Genomic DNA, 23,085 nt, shown 5'->3' with positions numbered 1-23,085 from the left:
ATTTTTTTTAGCTTCTTTAGTTTTTTTTTTTTAGTTTTGTTGTTGACTTTTTTTGTTGTTGTTGTTGTGTTTGTGTTATTAGCAACATGAACCGTGAGGACCGGAATGTGCTCCGAATGAAAGAAAGAGAAAGGAGAAATCAAGAAATCCAGCAGGGAGGAGGAGGAGAGGCCTTTCCAGCAAATTCCCCTCTCTTCCCTGAACCTTACAAAGTGGTGAGTTTACTTACCTCACGTTCACTTTCTGACACCCAGATTTGATTAGTCAGTTTCCCGAGGAACTTTTTGCAACAGACGGCGACTCGGACAGGAAGTTAGAGCTGCACGTATACGACCAGGAGGAGCAGGAGGAGGAGGAGGAGGAGGAGGAACTGCACTGTCATCATCATCATCAGCATGAGCATCACCGTCACCGCCCACAGAGCTCTTAGTGTCGAAGTTTTGTTTTTAGTTTTATTAAGTCGACCTAAGAGGAATGTTTGGCTTCAGGCCGACGGAGGTAGAGGAGGAAAAACTTCTCCTACAGGTGTGTGTGTGTGTGTGTGTGTGTGTGTGATAGTTGTTTGACTTCATTCTTACAGTACGGTCACAGCCGAGCATAAGGTCGTGTTGATAGATAGATAGATAGATAGATAGATAGATAGATACATAACATACGTATATATTAGGTATCGACTGATATGGTTTTTTCACGGCCAATACCAATTATTAGTAGGGCATTATTATTGCTTTTTTAACAGAAAAATAGATACATATTAACATGAGATGGTGGTGCTAAACAGAACAGTACAGATTTTTTGACAGAGTTTCTTCTTACATGAGACAAACAGGACATATAGTATGTATGGCACAACGGCAGAATAGCACTAATTCAGTTATTAGACATTAAATCGAGAAAAGGTTGCCAGACTTTAAAAAATATTTCCTCTTTGGCAGATAGATATAGTAATATACCTGATTTTCTCCAAGTGTAATAATACATTTCCCAGTTCTCTCAACCACATTTCAAATGTAGGAGCACTTTCAGATTTCCAAGACTGTAAAATTAGTTTTCTGGCTAACAATGTTGAAAGGGAAATAGCTATACTTAGCTTCACAACTACTTTTCACATTATCTGGATTGGCCACCCCAAATAACACGGTGAACAGGTCTGGGTTACATGGATGATTAAAGGCCTTAGTGAAGAACTCAAACAAGCTGCTCGAGACGATATTTTAACATTACTTTAAACAAACAAGAGTTTGCGCACACATAGCCAACTTTTTGGCTTTTTCAACGGTCTAGTGCTTGAAAAAGGTCCAGTACCGAAACGTCGCAATAAATTCTGCAAGTTGGCCATGTGTGTGCACGAACTCTTCTTTGTTTAATTTGGACTTAATTGTCATCCTCCGACACACCTAGGGAAAGGAAATAGATGCCAAGGAAATAGATGTGCGAAGATTTTTGCTTTTTCTGAACGTTACTTTAAAGGAAATGACTGAATACGAGACTGGACAAACAGACTTTCTTATTTAACAGAGTCACAAAACGATGCAGGTGCATTTTTGAATTGTTTTATAACTTTGCATGCATGCCCTAAGCACAAGCTTTTAACTGTTCTGAACTTCTTTCCACAAATTGAAACTAAAACTAAAAAATTATAAAAGTTAAAATTAAAAAAAGAAGTATTTTAGTTATTTTAAGTGCAAACAATATGTGCAAAACTGTAATCAAAGTACTTATTTGTCGATACAGAGTGCAAGAAAGTGCAAACAGAGACTGACCTTTTTTTTTTTTTACAAACGTAGAGCCGCTGATACGTGCAGTTTTTATGCCTTTATTTTTTCATCAACCGATCCGCGGACCAGCTGCACTGTGCTTTTTCACAGTTAAATGAGAAATATCGTCACGTTTTTATCTCGTCACATCCCCTAATTATTATTAGTAATCAAGGAAACTGAAAAATTATATTTAGAACCGATCTTCATTTGCACTAACAGCGTTTTTTTCATGCGATCTTAAAACGTCTAACATTTGAAAATCTAAATTTTACTTAAATATTGTGTTCGGGTCTTAATTTTCTTACCTCAAATGCTCAATGAAATACTCCCGTGACACTTCATTGTGCTTTATTAAATGTATTTACATCTACAAACGAACCCGACACGCAACTTATTGCAGCCAGTTTACTTTGCAAGTCATTCTGTGACTCTGCGTTTCTTTTGTACGTTTTTGTATGTCGTGCTATAAGTCTTAAATTTCATCCATAATGGTTTTAAAAAGTCTTAGATTTACTTAAGTTGGTGAAAAACCTGCAGAAACCCTGAGTAAAAATTTAGACTAACACCTGGAACTAGACTGAATGCAGAAAACTCTTTGGTTTTTTGAACATTGTCAAAAACCTGCAATGAAAAGAGCTTCAATCTTTTGTAGAAAACTATGAAATACATTTATTTATTATCAGATATCACAAAAAAAACGCATAATATCGGCAATCGATCCCTAATCTATACAACAGTATATGATGTTTGTCCAAGAGTGAGTGTGTGAGTGTGTGTGTGAGATAATGAACTGTGGATCATCAGCTCAGAGAGTCGGTCGAGTCTCAGCACCTGCTCATCGTGGAGCCGCGTTGTGTTGCGTTGTGTTGTGTTGTAGTGCAGCTGGAAAAGTAAACACAAGAAGACGAAGACACCTCCTCCTCCTCCTCCTCCTCCTCTTCCTCCTCCTCCTCCTCCTCGTGTGTCTTCATCATCATGAGCTCATAGACACTCGGCAGTCAGAGATGAGATGTAGGCCAGCCAGCTCCCCGCTCCGAGCTGCTCCGAGCTGCTCCCAGTCAGTAATTGTAAAGAGGATTTGACTTCTCTGTCCTGGTCTAATCTTTGCCACTAACCAGATTTGAGCCGAGGTAAGTGGCTGCTCTCCTCCGTCAGAGAGAGAGATAGAGAGAAAGAGGGAGAAAGCTGCACATCAAAGCAGCAGCAGCAGCAGAGAGGAATGTGTCCTGACAGGTTGGGAATAGACAAAAAGGCTCCTAGAGGTGAGCGATGATGAGCTGTGTTGGACCACAACAAAGAAGTGAAAGGTAAAAAAAAGAAAAACAAAAAGCACACGGTGACACTGAAGGCAGCACAGTCCTTGACCTTTTTGTTTTTGAAAAAGAAAAGAAAAGAAAAGAAAAAAAGGCATTTGGAGAAAAAGAAAAATGAATAATCCTGCCGTGCACACAAAAAAAAAAGCGGAAAGGAAAAAGCCAAAGTGTTTTAATTGAAGTCGGTGGCTTCTCTGTATCTGCAGCCTCCTGCTCTGCTCGTCTGAGTCTTATGTAAGCCTCAGGTTTTTTCTTTTTCTTTTTTTTTTTTTGGTTTTTTCCCCCTCCTCTCTCTGTCATGCTCCACTAAGTGGAAGTTTACTGTGTTCTGCATTAAAAAGGCCGTGTGTGTGTGTGTGTGTGTGTGTGTGTGTGCGCACACAGCTGCAGCTGCGGCCTCCCAGATGTAGACCAGACCAGCACAGCAGTTACGCTTTTATGGTGCAGAGTTCACGCACTTGTAACTCAGCTGCAGCAAAAAGAAAAAACAAAAACCTTTATCTGTTTGGGAAAATTAGAGACGCACTAGATTTGATTTCTGGAGCTTAATGCATTTTTTTTTAAAACCTTTTAAACGACTGGGTGCTGATCTGACTGACTGAGTCACTCCAGGAACTGAGTCGCTCTGAAGCTCTGAACGCAGGAAATGAAAAAAGTCCATTGAGTAAATTCACGGTTGTGTTTTGACGCAGCAGACAGGTCAACAGGTTTAAAAAGAAAACGAAAAAGAAAAATGGAAGGTGGAGTTTTTTCTTTTTTTTTTTTTTTTGCATGTGAGAAGTTGGCAGAAGATGAAAAAGTAGTTTTTTTTTTTGTAGTTGTTCTTAGTTTCTATTGTGGTGAGGCAGCGTTTGAAGTGAAGCGTAGTTCCTGACGGGCAGGAACTGGCCTCGGCACCGGGACAGGAACTTAAACTTGGAACTTGTTCCTCTGGTCAACATCGTGTTGTTGGAGGAGGAAGAGGAGGAGGAGGAGGAGGAGGAGGAGGAAAGTTTCACTACTAGTGAGTGTGTGAGGTGTGATCCTGTTGTTACTGTGCAGCAGCAACACAACCTTTTTGTGTGTTTTTATTCTGTGTTGCAATCAGTGTCTTTGTAAACACCGAGTTTATTGGACAAACTGTGTAATGGTTTCGTCTGTTTCTCTTTTTTTTTTTTAAACCTCGGGCTCTGGCACCGCTACGACATGATGATGATAAGTTGTTTTTATTATTTATATTTTTATTATTATTAGTTAATCACCCTTTGGAAATGCAGGACTGAACTCTGGTGTAGGGATGTCATGATTACTTGTTTTCACAATTAATCGTGGTATTAAAAGCCACAGTTAATTAATCGTAAAGATTTCCTAAATACCGTCACTTTCCAAAAAAGATTATGTTGGAAACACAGAGGCAAATGTGCGCCAGAGTGAAGGTAAATTTAAGAAATACTGGTCCGTTTACCTAACGTAACATACGATTGGTAGGAATTTAAATGTTAGTGAGTCAGTTGTGCAAAAAAAACAATGATAAACTTAAACATTTGGTATAGATGACAATTAATGACTTGAATATTTATGGTAAAACACTTCCCCTGCAGGATTAATAATTGGTTAATGGTTATATATTAATGGTAGAGAAATATTTAGTGTAAATAATTAGTAATGTAATTATATTTTGACTAATATTTGATTTTACACATTCATATGAAATCTATAATCGTGACATCCCTACTCTGGTGGCACCGTCACAATAAAAGTGTCACTTAATGCTCTCGGTTACAAATTGGAAACGACTTGTGTGTCTTTTTTTTTAACAAAAGGGACAGAAAGGTGAAGCAGCTGCAGATTCACACGTGTAGCCAGAAAGAAGGGAGGAGGAGGAGGAGGAGGAGTTGGTGTTGCACATTATGACCAAGCTCGTAGCGTTTCCTGCCAACAGATAACGGCTTGTGTTTCCTCAGCGTCTTTCTGAGTGTGTGTGTGTGTGTGTCGGACGCAGGCTGCATCATGTGTAACTGGATCTTCGGTCGTTGGCTGATTGCAAACAGGTCGGAAGTGATTGATTGATTGATTGATTATCTGTGGCTCACAGGCGGTCGTGGGCTGATCTGGGTTCAGTTTGAAAAAGAAGCTCTTTAACTGTGGCTGATTGTGTCCTTTATTTCTTTTTTTTTTAAAGGGATAGTTCATCAACATTTTGGCGAATTGGCCCATTGCCATAGCCCCTATAGTCATTATAGCAGTAGGTTCGTTACCTTTAATTAATTGTCGGTGCAAGCTGTTTTTAGAACGGCGGAGCAGAGCCGTGAGCTGCTCAGAGCTACGCTACGGAGGCTCATTATGGGATTTCTTGGTTTCCCGTCATCAAACTCATCAAATACACAATCCAACAACTCCACAACGCTCTGGTGGACAAGTTGTGAGCTGCACATTCACCACGCTATGAGAGAATAACACAACGTTACCACACAGAGTTGTTTTAGAGGGAAATTCATGCAAAACCGCTGATGCACGTTGCCTTCAGGGACAGTTTTTCATCAACAGTCTCTGTATTTCCCTCTAAAACAACTCTGTGTGGTAACGTTGTGTTATTATCTCATAGCGTGGTGAATGTGCAGCTCACAACTTGTCCACCAGAGCGTTGTGGAGTTGTTGGATTGTGTATTTGATGAGTTTGATGAGGGAAACCAAGAAATCCCATAATGAGCCTCCATACGTAGCGTAGCTCTGAGCAGCTCACGGCTCCGCTCCGCCGTTCTAAAAATAGCTTGCACCGACAATTAATTAAAGGTAACCAACCTACTGCTATGACTATAGGGATTATGGCAATGGGCCAATTCGCTAAAAATGTTGAACTATCCCTTTTTTTTATGTTGAGTCAATTATTTTATTCAATTCGAACCATGTGAGTGAGGCTGCTGGAGGCGACACGACACATGAGGTTAAGATGTAATTAGTTTCTTCTTGTGGAAATGGCTCGTTTTGTTTGGTTTTTTTTGCTTATTTGACTTGTTTTAAGTGTGTTTTTCTTTCTTTTTTTTTTCTTCCATTGTCTGTTTTTGATAGAAAGCAATTAACCGAAGTGTTGAACTTGTGCCCATAATGACTGTTTTCTCTCCCCCACCCCTCCATCCATCCATCCATCCATCCTCTCTCTGCTCTGCTCTGCCTTTTTTCTCATTTACTTTCCCCTCAATGAATTTCCTTTCTCTTTCTCTTTCTCTTTCCTTTCTCCTTCTCTCTCCTCTCCTCCGTCACTCCTCCCGTCCTCTGCTTCTCTCTTCAGTCCAGCAAGGAAGATAAACTGTCCAGCCGTATTCAGAGCATGCTGGGCAATTACGACGAGATGAAAGAGCCCATCGGTGACACACTTCCAAAGCTTGGCGGTAAACCTTCGAACAGCTCGTCTTCCTCCGAGGAGAAATCAGGCCCGGCTCTGTTCGGCGGCGGCGGCGGCGGGGACCAGCGTAGCGGCGGCGGCGGCGGCGGCCAGAGCAGCAAGTGGACCCCAGTCGGTTCAGCAGCAGGCGGATCTTCATCATCCCAATCCCAGAAACGCTCAGGACTGCAGGGCGGAAGGAGCGGCGGCGGCGGCGGCGGCTCTAGCGGTAGCGGCGGTAGCCAAAGACACGGAGGAGAAGCGCGGGAGAAGAAGTCCAGTAAACACAGCAGCAGCAGCAGCAGCAGCGGAGGAGGAGGAGGAGGAGCAGGAGGAGGAGGAGGAGGAGGAACAGGAGGAGGAGCGTCGGAGCACTCCAAGTCGTCGTCGTCACACACGTCGAGCCCGGCCAAGGGCTCGCTGAGCTCGTCCGGCGGCAACAGCCACTCGCGGAGCTCGCTGTCGGCCGCCGCCGCCGAGCAGCACCACAGCAAGGAGAGGTAACGATAGAAACTCAACTATTCAGTTCGATTACAATTCACAGAGTCGACGATTTGGTTCAGTTTGATTATACAATGCATCACATCCTCAATTCTCTTAAAGCAGAAGTAAGCGATCCGGTCGTTTTGGCTAATGCTGCGTTCCCGTTCCCGTAGCTCAAACACTGGAAGTGTATAGGTAGTGTTAGCCTGCCTCCACCTAAAGTCGCTAATTAGCTTAGCTCAAACACTGGAAGTGTATGGGTAGTGTTAGCCTGCCTCCTACCTAAAGTCGCTAATTAGCTTAGCTCAAACGCTGGAAGTGTATGGGTAGTGTTAGCCTGCCTCCTACCTAAAGTCGCTAATTAGCTTAGCTCAAACGCTGGAAGTGTATACCGTAGGTAGTGTTAGCCTGCCTCCACCTAAAGTCGCTAATTAGCTTAGCTCAAACGCTGGAAGTGTATGGGTAGTGTTAGCCTGCCTCCTACCTAAAGTCGCTAATTAGCTTAGCTCAAACACTGGAAGTGTATGGGTAGTGTTAGCCTGCCTCCACCTAAAGTCGCTAATTAGCTTAGCTCAAACACTGGAAGTGTATAGGTAGTGTTAGCCTGCCTCCTACCTAAAGTCGCTAATTAGCTTAGCTCAAACACTGGAAGTGTATGGGTAGTGTTAGCCTGCCTCCACCTAAAGTCATCAGAGAAACTCTTCAGCAACTCTAAACGGAAACCGGCGGGCCGATCTTCGTCTCAGAGCTGACAAAACTCTCCGGTAAGGCATCTTGAGCGGTCAAATGCCGCTAACGGGACGAGATCGGTCAAAACGGAGGGTTCAAGCAAAGACGGTTTATTTTGGTTCAAGCTAGCTACATCGAGGGTAGGTTAGCTTCCTATTTCAAAGTAAAAGCACAAATTCTATCGTCATGGTTTTCTGTAAAGGGCAACGGGTGTTTTATTTTGTGAAAGTAACCGGAAGTGCGCTGGTCACAACGGCTAGCTTGAGTAGCGCCGAATTCGTCCCAACAAAATTGTAAACAGCTGGTATTTAGACAAATTAACGACACACTGCTGATCTAAACGGCTACTTTCTCACCTAAACATGTTTGAAATGTAGATAAAGTGAAATATTTACAGAGTTTAGAGCTAAAATGAAACCAGCTTTCTGACTGCTGATTTCAGCTCGGGTAGGAGGCAGGCTAACACTACCCATACACTTCCAGTGTTTGAGCTAAGCTAATTAGCGACTTTAGGTGGAGGTAGGCTAACACTACCCATACACTTCCAGTGTTTGAGCTAAGCTAATTACGGCGATACGGCGCTAAGTCTTAAATGATAGACGGGTCTTAATTTTCTTACCTCAAACGCTCAATAAAATGCTCCAGTGACACTTCATTGTGTTTTATTGAATGTATTTTAAACTACAAATGAACCCAACGCGCAGCTTATTGCAGCCAGTTTACTTTGCAAGTCATTTTGTGACTCTGCATTTCTTTTCTACGTTTTTGTATGTCATGATAAAGGTCTTAAATTTCATCCATAATGGTCTTAAAAAGTCTTAAATTTGAGTAGGTGAAACCTGCAGAAACACTGTTCTAAGTTGCCACACATGGCTTTTTCATTAATTAACATAAATAGTCCAACAAATAAAAAAGAAAATATCATTTAAATGCACTTCCACAGTGCAACAGCTTCTCTGGAGTCTGAATACAAAGAAAAAGAAAAGGCCTGTATCGCCCACTTAAAGGTGCACTAGTTAATTTCTCAAAAACAAAACGTAAATCTGCACTGCACTTTTTATGCTGCTTTTGATCCAACGTTGTGGTGCCACAAATGAAATTTCGTTGTGTTTTTTATATGCAATGATAATAAATCTATCTATCTAAATAACCATCTCTGTACATGAATAACACCATCAAACTCAAATCAATTATTTGAATTAAAAATCGATTATTTCAGAATCGTCCTATCAAGAGTCTCAATGCATCTGGATCTTAAAATTATCCCTGGATACTTTTAAATCTCGTCTTAAAACTCGTTTTTACTCCTTGGCTTTTAATACAACATGAGAGTTGTGTGGTCTCTGTTTGTCTTTTATGGTATTTTTTATATTTCTTAGTGTTTTATCTGATCTTATGTTTTTCTTAGTGCCTTTAATTTACTGTATTTTAACTTTAACTTGCTTTATTTTAGCACTTTTTAAAATGTGCTATAATATAAATAAAGTGGATTGGATTGGATGTATTTTAACCGGTTATTTCCGGCGCCCTCTAGGTACCGCTCCAAGTCGCCGCGGGACCGAGAGGCCAACTGGGACTCGCCGTCGCGGGTTCACACCTCCTTCACCAGCGCACAGCACTCGAGTCAGGCCTTCCCCCCGTCTCTGATGTCCAAGCCCAGCTCCATGCTGCAGAAACCCACGGCCTACGTGCGGCCTATGGACGGCCAGGAAACGGCGGAACCGAAGAGCTCGCAGGCGGAAAGCTACAGCGGACAGTCGCACAGCAGCACTATGGGAGAGATGAAGTCCAACGGCAAGGCCTCGCTTTCCAAACTCAAGATCCCCTCGCAGCCTGTGGAGGTGAGTCGATAATAAACTACAGACACAACTGGAGTAGAGTAGGGATGGCACCATTATAGGTTGGATTATTGTTTATTATTGAGAAATAATGGCGATAGATTATCACAGTTATTATGCATTCATTAATTTCACAACACTATGAATGCATAAAGGCAAAATTTAATGACATAACTAATTATAGACACACAATATATGAAGTGTCTATTAATATACTATGACCAATTATTAAACCCCCAGGGGAAATGTTTGAAATGTTTAAGTCATTAATTGTCATCTAAACCAAATGACAGAAGAAGTTCATGACTAGAGAAGGCAGCTTTATTTATATTGCACATTTCATACCGAGGAGCAACTCGATGTGCTTTACATAAAAGCAAATCATTTAACAGTAAGAATTAGAAACGGGTGGAAACAAACATACAGTTTTAAAAAATTTTAATAAAACCCGGAAAAGTAAAAACTGGAAACATTAACACAAAAAAAAGAATAAACAGGGTATCCGCGGGGTCTTGAAAAGTATTAAAAGGTGATAAATCAATTTTGGGAAAATTAAGACCCTTAAAAAGTATTAAAAAGTCTTTTCACGACTTTATAAAGTCTTAAATTTGTCCGAGTAGTGAAATGGTACTCTGATACCATTGCCATCCAAGCCGAGCGAGTGGAGCAATGGATTTATTTATTTATTTTTTGATAAATTTTGCCTTTGATTTATCATCCTAGCCTATTTTGAATTATGTTGCATCATAGTGATCTACAGTCTTTATCACAAATTAAAACTGTTGCGTTAAAAGTGTCACTGATGTGAATGGTTACAGCTTGAAGTGGCGGTGAGGTATTAAAAAATATTGATAAGGTCTTGAAAAAGTCTTAAAAGGATATTAAAATTAACTTCAAGATTCCTGCATATACCCGATAAAAGAAAGTCTAGAAAAAAAGAGAGAAAAAGGCCGTTGAAACTGTCTGACGACTAAAAAAAAGTCATCGCTGTCATGCTGTGTCAGTCATGTTTGATCACAAACTGCAACTAAAAACAAAAGTTTGAGAGACATTTGTTTAGTTTTTTCTCGTCCGTATAATGTAATGTTAAGTGAACGATGTTTAACTTGTCAAGTTGCACTGAAAGCTGAAGCCGTGTCAGATGACACACAAACATTTAAATTCCTACCAATTCAGGTAAATTAACATTAACGTAATTTAACCCAGTTTCAGTTCATTTACCTTTTACTCTGCCGTACAAAGAAGAAACTTTACATTCAAATGGCTTTACTAAGGCATATAAAACATTACAAAAGGCACAAAAACAATTTAGAAGAGAACGTTTTAATGTATTTTTGGCATTTGAATGCTTTTAATTGACGTTTTACCGTTGACGGTGACGTGGTTCTGCACGGTGCAGATTGTTGCGCGATGTCACATGACCGACGCTTCTTTTCCTCCAACTTCACCGAGTGGGATCTTTCCGACTCGAGGCGGTGTTGATTGCACTTTTTCAAATAGTAGGTCGTATAAAGATCCGAGTTCAGACTTAAAGTCACAGACGAGGTTGTTGTGTAACTTTGTTTTCGTTCTGTACGAGTTGAGCTCATCCGCCTGTATGTTTTCCGGCTTTCAGATGAATTAAACATGGCGTTTAATTGCGAAAACAAGTAATGGTGACATCCCTAATCTGTAGCAGTGGAGGTTTTAAAATGGCCGCTCCTTTTTTTTCTTCTTTTTTTTCTTTCTTTTTCTTTTTTTGAAACAGTGCATTTATTCATAATGAGGTAATAACGGTGAAGTTACGGCCCACAGCGTGTGTTACACATGGTCGAGGTCTCGGTGAAATGCCTATAGACTGACTCATGGACTCAAAATGGAAGCCGCCTCTCACCTGCTGCTCTGACATCATGTTGTTAATGAACACACACACACACACACACACACACACATGTACATATACTATACAGCTCTGGAAAAAAACAAGAGCCCACTTTCACAAATGTTCCTTAAAAGCATCTCTACATGTCATTCTTTTCTTTTCTTTTTTAAACACCAACACAAACACAACTCATTCTACTTAATGAGACACTGATGAGCTCATCACCTGAACCACATCTGGTTTTATAGGAAGATTATAAATAAAAACCACTGCTGGGATTAAACATTGACAACATTATCCCACAAAAACTGATTTATAAACTCTTCCTGAGTTAAAATATTCTTGCTGTGTTGTTTAGGAATAAATATGAACATGTTTTCTTTGCATTATTATTATTATTCAAGGTCTAAAAAGACTTGATATTTCTGTTATTTAGACTAGTTTAGTCATTTTCAGCCAATAAAAGCTCTAAATGACAATATTTTTATTTCAATTTTGGGAGAAATGTTGTCAGTAGTTGATAGAATAAAACAAAAAAATAATAATTTAATTTTACTCAAACACATACCTATAAATAGTAAAACTAGAGACACTGATCATTTTGGGAGTGGTCTCTTAATTTTTTCCAGAGCTGTATATATATATAAACACACACACATGTGCTCATCATGATGTTGTTATGTTTCTTTCTTCAGGGCCCCGGTGACGCCAACTGTGTCGACGAGATCCTCAAGGTAACGAACATCGAACATCACAGAGACAGAGAGACGAGACGAGACGAGAGAGAAGCCTGGAGTTGTTGAGAAAGCTTTTTGTGTTACTCACACCTTACAACTCATTTGCACATTTTTTTCCCTCTCTCTCTCTCCCTCTCTCTGTGTGTGTGTGTGTGTGTGTGTGTGTGTGTTTTTCTTGCCTTCCTTCAGGAAATGACTCAGTCTTGGCCCCCTCCGCTGACGGCCATCCACACCCCCTGCAAAACAGAGCCCTCCAAGTTTCCATTCCCCACCAAGGTCAGTCAGCGTCGCACAACAACGTTCAAATGATCATATGTCACTATTAATTAATTAGTTAATTAATTTACAGAGATGGACAGAGTACCCGATCCACCAGTACTGAGTAAGAGTACAAATACTACTGGTCCAAATGTACTCCGTTACAAGTAAAAGTAGCTCAGTCCACATGTTGTATCCAAAAGTACATGCTTTTAAATTTACTTTAAGTAAAAGTAAGAGTAAATTTCTTATTTTTCACATCAATGAATTACTAAGATAAGATAAGAAGCACTTTATTGTCCACCGTAGTGGAAATTTGTCTTCGGCCTCTCCAAGACAACAAGCACAAAAACAGATCAAGACACTCCACAACATACACATAAAAACATAAAACAAGAATATATATAATTATATTATACTCTAATTGTTTCTAAATGAATGTAAGGAGCTTTTAACTCTTGTTAGTGAGAATGAACTCTTTGAAAGCAGCTGCACTGATGTGCTGCTTTTAGGGGTTAGGGTTTCCTTCTCTGACAAAAAAAGAGTTGTGACAGCACTCACTTAAAGTTGAACACTTTTTAATTCATAAAAACTGCTCGGCAGCGAGAAACGGACCGTCCGTTTCTCGCTGCCGAGCAGTTTTTATGAATTAAAAAGTGTTCAACTTTAAGTGAGTGCTGTCACAACTCTTTTTTTGACTTTGAATTTTTTTGGACTGGCACCCGATTCACCTGTTCATACTTTGAGTTGAGCACGCCAAGTTTGCTGATTTCCTTCTCTGACAAACACAGCTTGTGTCCAATAGGATTTTAGAGAAAAAAAAAGAGCAGACCTGAAAGTAACCAGTACTTTTCAGCCTTCCTACAAATTAACTCGAGTAAAAGTAAAAATATTTGTCTTGGAAATGTATTCAAGTAAGAGTAATAAGTACCAAAGAAATCTAATACTCAAGTAAAGTACAAATCCTCTGGATATGTACTTAAGAACAGTACTCAAGTAAATTTACTCCATTACTGTCCACCACTGTTTATTTATTAATTAATTAATTAACTCATTGGCTGCCAGCCGTTTTGGAGCATTTTGACCAATCTTATAAGACCCACAGAATAATGTGTTCTATGAGTATGTAAACACTTAAACTAAACAAGAGAAAGAGTAGACTCTCTTCTTTCATTAGGAAGAAAAAATGTGTTTCTTCCCTTTTCTGTTCTTTAGTAAATGGCAGTAGAACATCGGCTGGTTTCGTCAAAAACACCAGTTTTTGACCAAAACACTGAGAAAACGAACTTTTTGTGTAAAGAAAATGACAAGCAGAACAGTGACAAACAAAAACAGCACTGAGAAAGGACTTTTGATGGCAAAATAATAATTTATTTACAAATATCAGTAAAAATGCATGAACTTTTTTGTACGTTTATGCTGTCACATGACCTCTGCTCGATGCACGACCTGTAAATTATAGAAATAAATAGAATTATCATAAAAATAGTATATATACGTATGTCTATAGACGTCAATGGCAGCCAATGAGTTAAGGATGAATTGCTTGTTGTTTTATGATGATCCTAACACAGACGTTACATAACACATGAGGCCAAACCAGAGAAACTCTGTGACCTGAAAGAGAGAGAGAGTTAATTATTGATAAATGTTTGATCTGATGAAAGGTTCGAATAGTTTTCAAACTGTTTATCTCATTACAGGTGCATCTCGATGAATTAGAACATTAAATAGATCCATTACCTGCAGAATGAAACATTTAATGTCTTTATTATTTGTTTAATTCCTTTTAATTGTAACGATTATGACTCAGAACCTCAAAACATTTGAATATTACAAAAAAAAAGTATTTTTAATATGTAAATGTTGGCCTTCTGAAAAGTTTTACTATCTATATGAACTGAATACTCAATACAACGCTACTATTTGACTTGAACTAGTGGAAATTGACTTATATTCTATATTGAGATGCACCTGTATATGACCATGAATTATAATTATTGTTAGTAACTATGAACTAATTTGGGTTATTTGTTCATTTTTATGCTCTCAGGACTCTCATCAGTTTCCAAGTGGACACAGTGAGTATTTTGTTTTTCTTTTTACATATTTCAGATCCAAGTCTTGACATTAGACGTCTTAAAGTACATATAATTAAATCTAAGCTCACCTCATTTATGATTACAAACTGCTGACGAGTCTTTTCTTCTCCGTCAGAGCGAGGTTCCTCCAAGAGCTCCAGCAGCCACCAGTCCAAAACCTGCGATGACCAGCCCACGTAAGTACTTTAGAGACGCTAAAACAAATATTTATGATGAATTAAGGAACTCCAGACAGCAACAAGCAGCTGGAATAAAGAGTAAATATTATTAATAATAATAATAATAATGTTTGTTGTTGTTGCTGTGCCTCAGGCGGCTGGAGGACGACCTGAAGCTGAGCAGCAGCGAGGACAGCGACGTGGAACAGGACTCGTCCAAGAACCCGTCCAGGAACACGTCAGCGAGGTAAAAACTCACGGTTCAGTCCACGGTCACAGGGGAGGTGTTAAAGTTTGATTTAAGGCTGCTGTGATGCAAAAGTAAAAACATTATTCATACATATTTATTGAATGAATGAATTTTTCTTTTGTGTCTGACCACTTTGGACCATCCCATGTGGGATTACGAGACACATTTAATGACAAATACACAAAAAAAAAAAGGCTAGACCGTCCTTTCTGTTGTTGTTACCCGCCACTCAGGTGTGACACATAAATAAACAACTTAAAGGGACAACGAGGAGTTTTGTTAAAGCGAAGTGTTTCCACACTACATTTATGAGCCTCCGCACCGTGAAATTCTTTGACCGGTGCAAGACAGACTCATGTTTTCATTCATCAAGAATTAAAGTCAGAGGTTGGAAGACGATCACATACCGTCGTAGTTCCCACCATAAACGGAGATTCGGCGGCGTTATTCTCATGACTCGCCGCGAAACCGAAAGTAAAGAAACGCTGGTCGGCTCGCCCAGCATTTCCACCACCACTAATAATAACAAAATAACCATAGAGACAAAACCATAGATTTATCTAAAATGGACCATTAACAAGTGGTAACGTAGATTCATCCACATTAATATGAGACTTTTTTATAACCAAATAGAAACTCCTCGTTGTCCCTTTAAAATGTTATTATTATTATCAGCTTATGTTTCGGTGTTGGAATTGGAAAGAAAGTCAAACGGTGTCTCAAACACTTTATAAAATCATGCATTCATATTTCCGTTTGATCAGAAATACAGTTTATTTGGTTTCTCTTTATGTTAAAACTGTTAATTCTCTAATAAAAGCCTCAAAGTCTCAAGCAGACTCTGGTCTCCTGTACTGGACTGGGTTTGACTCTTTTTAAACTGTAACAACAGAACCAGTGGAGACAAGTTTCATCTTCACTGAGCAGAAGATTTGTTCTAAATTAAATAAAGTAAAAACCTGTCCCATGTAGACGTCTGTCCCTGATAGAAGACGGGTCAGTTTGGGCTACTATTGGATCATTTACTGTAATTAATAATCCTATTAATCGGTGTAAAAGCGCTGTTTTTCTGGATCTCTGTGACGTTAAATACAAATACTTTAAAGGGATAGTTCACCCTAGAATGATATTTCGCTCATTATCTACTCACCCTCATGTTGACTAAGGGCTGGAGGAAGTTTCAGAGTCCTCCGTGGCTTCTCTGAGTTACAGGGGGTCTTGGTGTAGCAGTGCATGTCCATATAACGGTTGCAAAGGGACACCGGAGCTCTTTGTAAAAAAACACACACAAAAAAACATCCAAATACCTCCATGATGCTCGTATGTAATGTCCGTCTTGTGCTGAAGCCCCAAATTGCGTAATTGTCCCGAAAAAAATTAAATAAGTCTATATTTTAAGCTTGTTTGTAGCGGAAGCTTCTCGAAGCTCCTCTTCCTGGTCCGTCCAAATCTCGCGTGATTCGCAGTAACCGCACTGACGCATGCTGACGCCGGCGCAAATCACGCGAGATTTGGACGGACCAGGAAGAGGAGCTTCGAGAAGCTTCCGCTACAAACAAGCTTAAAATATAGACTTATTTAATTTTTTTCGGGACAATTACGCAATTTGGGGCTTCAGCACAAGACGGACATTACATACGAGCATCATGGAGGTATTTGGATGTTTTTTTGCGTGTGTTTTTTTACGAAGAGCTCCGGTGTCCCTTTGCAACCGTTATATGGACATGCACTGCTACGCCAAGACCCCCTGTAACTCAGAGAAGGGACGGTGGACTCTGAGAATTCTTCCAGCCCTTAGTCAACATGAGGGTGAGTAGATAATGAGCGAAATATCATTCTAGGGTGAACTATCCCTTTAATACTTAATATTGAGTCGGATCAAAATGTGACCGAACACCTTTTTCATGATGATGATGATGATGATGATGATGAATCTTCTCCGGCAGCAACAACAGTGAAGGCGCGGAGCAGTCGAGGGACGACTCCAGCAGCCACAGCGGCTCAGAGAGCAGCTCGGGCTCCGACAGCGAGAGCGAGAGCAGCACGACAGACAGCGAAGCCAACGAGCACCCGAGGCCCGCCTCCCCCGAGGTAACCACCCCCGACCCCCGACCCCTTGACCTGCATCGTTTTTATTTCTTTTTCTTTTTCATTTTATTTTGCATCAATGATACAGCACATAGATGCAAATACAGAAGAATCACAATGCTCATATTTATATTTTAATATTTGAACCCCCCTGTCGTCCTTCTGGTTCAAATTGACCCAATCTGTTCCCTTCCTCCATCCTTCCTTCTTTCCTTCCCTCCCTTCGTCCTTACTTCTTCTTCCTTCCTCTTTTGATCCAATTGACCTGATCTGTTCCCTCCCTCCATCTTTCTTTCCTTCCCTTTTCCCTTCCTTCGTTCCTCCCTTTCCCTTCTTCCTTCCTTCCTTGAACAAATCTGTTCCCTCCCTCCATCTTTCTTTCCTTCCCTTTTCCCTTCCTTCTTTCCTCCCTTTCCCTTCTTCCTTCCTTCCTTGAACAAATCTGTTCCCTCCCTCCCTTCCTTCCTTTTTGACCCAATTAACCCAATCTGTTCCCTCCTTCTATCTTTCCTTCCTTTTCCCCTTCCTTCCTCCCTTCTTTTCCTTCGTCCTTCCTTCCTTCCTTCCTTCCTTCCTTGCTTGACCCAGGAGGACAACAGGAGGGTTAATAGATAGTTGGATGAAATAAAATAAATATATTTCTATATATAACTATAACAAAAAGAGCTTATACCTAGGCTCACCAACACTGAAGCTGTGCACTAAACAAAACATGGTTCACATGGATTCAAGTGGGCAAAGTTTTAAGTTTTGTTTGTAGATAGATAGATAGATAGATAGATAGATAGATAGATAGATAGATAGATAGATAGATAGACATCAAACTCATCAAATACACAATCCAACAACTCCACCAGAGCGTTGTGGAGTTGTTGGATTGTGTATTTGATGAGTTTGATGAGGGAAACCAAGAAATCCCATAATGAGCCTCCGTAGCGTAGCTCTGAGCAGCTCACGGCTCTGCTCCGCCGTTCTAAAAACAGCTTGCACCGACAATTAAAGGTAAAGAACCTACTACTATGACTATAGGGATTATGGCAATGGGCCAATTCGACAAAATGTTGAACTATCCTTTTAATGTTGTGTGTCCTCTACCAACATGGCCGTAGCTGTGTTGTGGCGTCTTTGTTTTAACGTCGACCTCTGACCTCCCTGTGTGTGTTTCTCTGCAGCCGGAGCAGCCGATGGCCAACAAGTGGCAGCTGGACAACTGGTTCAAGAAGGCGAAGCAGTTCTCGCCGGCGTCTCCGGTCGACAACAACAACGTCCCGACCACCAAGTGCAAGAAGGAAGGCCGTGAGAACGGGCCGGGCCGGGGCTACGGCGGCCAGGGCGGCGGCGGCTCCAAGGACTCGGCGGCGCCCACGCCGAGCCGCGACCTGCGGGCGGCGCAGAAGGGCGCCGAGGGCGGCCGCGGCCGGCAGAAGTCGCCCGCGCAGAGCGAGGGCGGCGGCGCCAACCCGCGAATCCGCGTCGGCAAGAAGCAGCCGAAGAAGTCTGAGAAGCCGCCGGTGGTGGAGGAGCCGAAGGGCGGGCTGCGGGTGGAGAGCGAGCCGCCGCCGGAGATCCCTCCTCACCGGCCCAAAGCCGCCACCAAGGGCTCCCGCAAGCCCAGCATCAAGAAGGAGCCCAAGTCGTCGCCGAGGCCGACGGCCGCCGCCGCAGCAGCCGCCGCCGCCGCCGCCGCAGCTGCAGCCGCCGCCTCGGTCACCGCCACCGTGGACAAACGCAAAGCCAAGGCGCCGACCAAGACCTCGCAGAAGTCCCGGGAGTTCGTGGACACGGACTCGTCGTCGTCCGACTCCGAGGGCAACGAGAGCATCCCGTCGTCGTCGCAGACGCCCAAGTACACGGAGAGCATCCGCACGCCGGTCTGCGTGTTCTCGCCCATGGAGGAGAAGGAGCTGCTGTCGCCGCTCAGCGACCCCGAGGAGCGCTACCCGGCCCGGCCGCCGCCGCAGCAGGTGCTGCTCGTCAAGATAGGTAACTAACCCTAATAATTAAATAAACACAACACACGAGCAAACAAAACTTAAAAACCAAAAACACAAACACAGAAATCAGTTCCAGGTAAATGTGACAAATGTGATACAGTGGGAACTCATTAAGGAAAAATAATACAGTTTTTTTTTGAAGAAATAGTTTCCACATTCTTTCAAACTCATCGTCTTCTTCTGACGTGAACTCAAATCCTCACTCAGTTAGTTTTCCATGTGTCCAGATGGAGTGAGTCCATGCTCCCCGACGGGGTTGGGTTTATAAAAAATAAATTATTTTCCGATTCATATCGATCTGAGATCCGACATCGATTCATAAAATCCTTCGATTGATCCTTTAATGTAGCCGTTTCCTGTTTGAATGATCAATGATAGCCGGACGACATCACAGAAACCATGTGATCGAGGTCTGTGATCACGCTCTGATTGACTGATTGCAGCACTTGTACTGAAGAGTTGCATTGTTAACTTCATGTTCAGTAGATAAATGTGCATTAATGTTTTTAACATAAACATTACATTTTCTTTAAATAATGCATCGTGTTAGAGAGTTTTATCTTTGTTCAATTTGCAGCATTAGTACACATCCTGGAAAACTTGGAAAATGTTTGACCAATTTATCATTTCCCAGTCATGGAAAATGAGGGAAAAAAGTCAAATGTCCTGGAAAAGCTTGAAAATTACTTATCTCATGCTGACATCAGCTACCAGAGCTCTATATATTTGACTTTTTCAGACCCCGCTAAGGATTTCTTTTTTCCAGTGTTGTGTCTTCTGCTGAGTGGCAGATAGAGGAGCCTCGTTTAAAAACAAAGACAACATGTGTTTGTGTTGTTCTCTGATAAATTAGTCATCATTTCTAAAAGCATGTCAGAGATTATTTCATAGATAAGTTAAGTTAAAGAGCCTCAAAAAAACATAGAAACATTGAACAAACAGGTTAAATTAACAAAATAAGGTGTAGAAAAGGACACGACACTTCTCCAAAGTAGCTGAAAACATCCTGTAAAAGTCCTGAAAAATGATTTCAAGAAAAGAGAGGACACCTGAATTTAGTTCTGTGGAAATCCCCGTCGTAACATAACCAGGCAAAATCTCTTAATGAATCAATATTGAATCGATTCAAAGTCAGTGAGCTCCTCTTTCCTTTGAAACAAGTTCAACCGTGTCCTCTTCTTCCTCTTCTTCCTCCTCCTCGTCCTATAGATCTCACTCTGCTGTCGAGGATCCCCGGTCGACCGTACAAGGAGCCGGCCGAGATAAAAGTGGAGCGAGACGACTCTCTGGACAGGGACGGGAAAGACTTCAGCAAACAGAGCTCAGAGAAAAGCTCCAGCAAGGCCAAGAGGAAACACAAGGTACGATAGATCTCACTCCACTTCACTTTCTGTTTCATTTCACCGTTTAGGTTTAATTTGTAAAAAACTAACTAACGAAAACCTCCTGTTTTGTTTTCCTGAGTTACGTTTCCGCTGTGACCTTGCGAGTCGAATGATTGATTCTGATCCGTGTTGAAAGAAGTTACAGCGGCCGCGGTGTAACGTCTCGTCTCGTTTCTGCTTCTTCCTCTCTTCCTCTCTCTTTGCTTTAAGGCCAAGGAACAATTGATTACGTTTTGGTGACGATCCAAAACCTGGAAGTTTCTCTTTTGTGCCATTTAGATGATGATGATTGTGCATTTTTGATTTGTGCAGCTTTGTGAAACTAGAGAAAGAGCAGGAAGGTGTCATAAGGTTGTAACAACGCCGACAACAACAGCAACAACAGTTAAAAGTGCAAACGTCGTCAGATTAGCTTCCTCTGAGGCGTTTACATTATTTTTAATTTTTTTATTTTAATGTTTATTTAACAGGGACGATACATACAACATTGCCACAAAGAATGAAAAATGCGATGCATACAAGACGTCTTTGTCCCTGGTCAGGCTAAAGAAGGATAAAAGATACTGAATACCGTTACAATAAATGCAGTAATACAAATACAGTGAATAGGTATCATGAATAAATAAACACAGCTACAAAATTTTGATTAAGAAATTGCACAGATTAAATACATTAAACATTAGTAAAGTGCTGTATTGACACTAGTGACTTGAGAGAAGTTAATGTTCACATTTCTGCTGCTGCTTAAACATCTTTAATTCTGTTTGGGATTTGATTTCTGTTGGTAAAGAACTCCATAGGTGTGTATCTACCCAGCACTGAAGGGGATGATTGACCGAATGTTGTCCTGCATCTTCGAATTTTACAGTTTTGCTTGCTCATGCTCCTTGTCGTTGTCCCACAGTTGTTGCACAAGTCATTAATATAATGAAGAAATTGTTTCCACATTCTTTCAAACTCATCGTCTTCTCTGACGTGAACTCAAATCCTCACTGAGTTTGTTTTCCATGTTTAGATGGAGCGAGTGCACGCTCCCCGACGGGGCTGGGTTTATTAAAAAATCTATTATTTTCCGATTGATATCGATCTGAGATCCACTATCGATTCATAAAATCCTTTGATTGATCTTTAAATGTAGCCATTTCCTGTTTGAATGATCAATGATAGCCGGACGACATCACAGAAACCATGTGATCGAGGTCTGTGATCACGCTGCTGATTGATTGATTGATTGATTGATTGCAGCATTTAAATCACCGCTCACGACTGTACTGAAGAGTTACACTGTTAACTTCATGTTCAGTAGATAAATGTGCATTAATGTTTTCAACATAAACATTACGTTTTCTTTAAATAATGCAAAATAATGTTTAGCTCTAGCACTGAACATCTTTAACTCTGTTTGGGATTTGATTTCTGGTGGTAAAGAACTCCATAGGTGTGTATCTACGCAGCACTGAAAGGGGGGAGGATTGACCGAACGTTGTCCTGCATCTTCGAATTTTACAGTTTTGCTTGCTCATGCTCCTTGTCGTTGTCCCACAGTTGTCTGACTTAGTAAAAATCTGTGACATCGCTTGTGGGGCCGGTCCATTGACACACTTAACACACACACACACACACCTTTTTTAATGTGTCTTTTAATACTTTTTAATGTAATTTTTGTGTTTTCTGTGTTTCTGCAGAACGATGAAGAAGGCGCCAAGCCAGAGAGCAAGAGATGCAAACTGGAGGAGAAGTCTCTGTCTCATAAAAACAGCAGTAAAGAGTGAGTTCTCCTCTTGTTTTCCCCTGCAGTTCATCGTCGTCATCGATTCGTCATCATCATCATCATCACTCTCAAAAAAAACCCACCTCTGCACCACTGGACGTGACAGCAGCGCTTTAATTTCCACAGATGTTGTTTTCTCCTTTTATTCTTAAGATTTACTAAATAAACCCAATAAACTCAGAATAACGAGCGTCATAAAGTCAAAGCTGCACTCGTTAACCTTTATTCCAATGACGTCGCTGCTCTGTTACATTTATTATTTAACTACAACGTGTTATGTGTTCAACTACACAATGCTAAAATCGTCTGTATTTATTATAGGGCTGTCAATCGATTAAAAAACGACTAATTAATCGCACCATTTTCTGTAATTGGTCGAATGAATGAAGCTTCTAAGGAATATTTATTTGTGTAAATTCATCAAATTAATGCAGAAGAGACACAAAGAACGTATATTTAAATTCAAAGACTATTTAAATGGCTTTGTTTAAACTTTGAACACAGTTTTTAGAAGCTTCACTTTTCATTCAAACAAACTAATCAACAACTAAACAAACTAATCAACAACTAAACAAACATTCAACTAATCAACTAATCAACTAATCAATGAGACCAAGATTTAAACCTGCGGGTAAATTAATCTGCTGGTTTTCTCCCCCGGGATGACGACGCAGGTTGACCGAAATGAGCAAACAGACATTTGGATAAACTGACCACAGATTGAGGATCTAAACATTCACTTTCTTGCATGAAAAAATATTTAAACCTAATAAAGTGACGTATTAACAGCGATACAGCAGGAATTAAAACAGCTTTTAGCTGCTTCACTACATCGGTTTGGTTGGTTTGCCTGCACACAGTAGACAAAACAACGTTAATTGCGTTAATTTTTTTTAATGAACGCTTTAAATGTTTAAAATGAATCGCCAAAATGGACGTGCTAACTTTGACAGAAATAATTTACAGGGTTCTTGTGCAATTTTATACATTTCCAGGT

At 40.7% G+C, this 23,085-nt stretch overlaps 1 protein-coding gene and 1 long non-coding RNA gene across 5 annotated transcripts in view; one reads left to right on the top strand and one right to left on the bottom strand.

Annotated features, from left to right (window-relative positions):
• Positions 1-23,085, bottom strand: part of LOC146973998 (uncharacterized) — a 127,042-nt gene that overhangs the window by 33,087 nt on the left and 70,870 nt on the right. The gene's annotated exons all lie outside the window — the stretch shown is intronic.
• Positions 1-23,085, top strand: part of aff4 (AF4/FMR2 family, member 4) — a 67,269-nt gene that overhangs the window by 28,481 nt on the left and 15,703 nt on the right. For 2 of the 4 annotated variants that reach the window (XM_085796978.1, XM_085796976.1), the window contains exons 2-13: positions 83-215; positions 6,342-6,934; positions 9,181-9,487; positions 12,041-12,079; positions 12,272-12,358; positions 14,394-14,421; positions 14,558-14,618; positions 14,755-14,847; positions 16,797-16,941; positions 18,111-18,921; positions 20,142-20,293; positions 22,003-22,085. In XM_085796978.1, the coding sequence (XP_085653104.1) occupies positions 87-215; positions 6,342-6,934; positions 9,181-9,487; positions 12,041-12,079; positions 12,272-12,358; positions 14,394-14,421; positions 14,558-14,618; positions 14,755-14,847; positions 16,797-16,941; positions 18,111-18,921; positions 20,142-20,293; positions 22,003-22,085 (2,528 nt within the window). In that variant the 5' untranslated portion in view covers positions 83-86. Of the gene's footprint in view, positions 1-80; positions 216-6,341; positions 6,935-9,180; positions 9,488-12,040; positions 12,080-12,271; positions 12,369-14,393; positions 14,422-14,539; positions 14,619-14,754; positions 14,848-16,796; positions 16,942-18,110; positions 18,922-20,141; positions 20,294-22,002; positions 22,086-23,085 lie in introns of those variants that run through there. The other 2 variants (XM_085796979.1, XM_085796977.1) reach the window with 2 other exon arrangements.

The sequence above is a fragment of the Trachurus japonicus genome, chromosome 14 (assembly GCF_045865225.1).
Source record: "Trachurus japonicus isolate A0001 chromosome 14, Traja_1.0".
NCBI lineage: Eukaryota > Metazoa > Chordata > Actinopteri > Carangiformes > Carangidae > Trachurus > Trachurus japonicus.
Note: the sequence above shows the minus strand (reverse complement) of the source record. Positions and strands in the feature narration are given on the sequence as shown.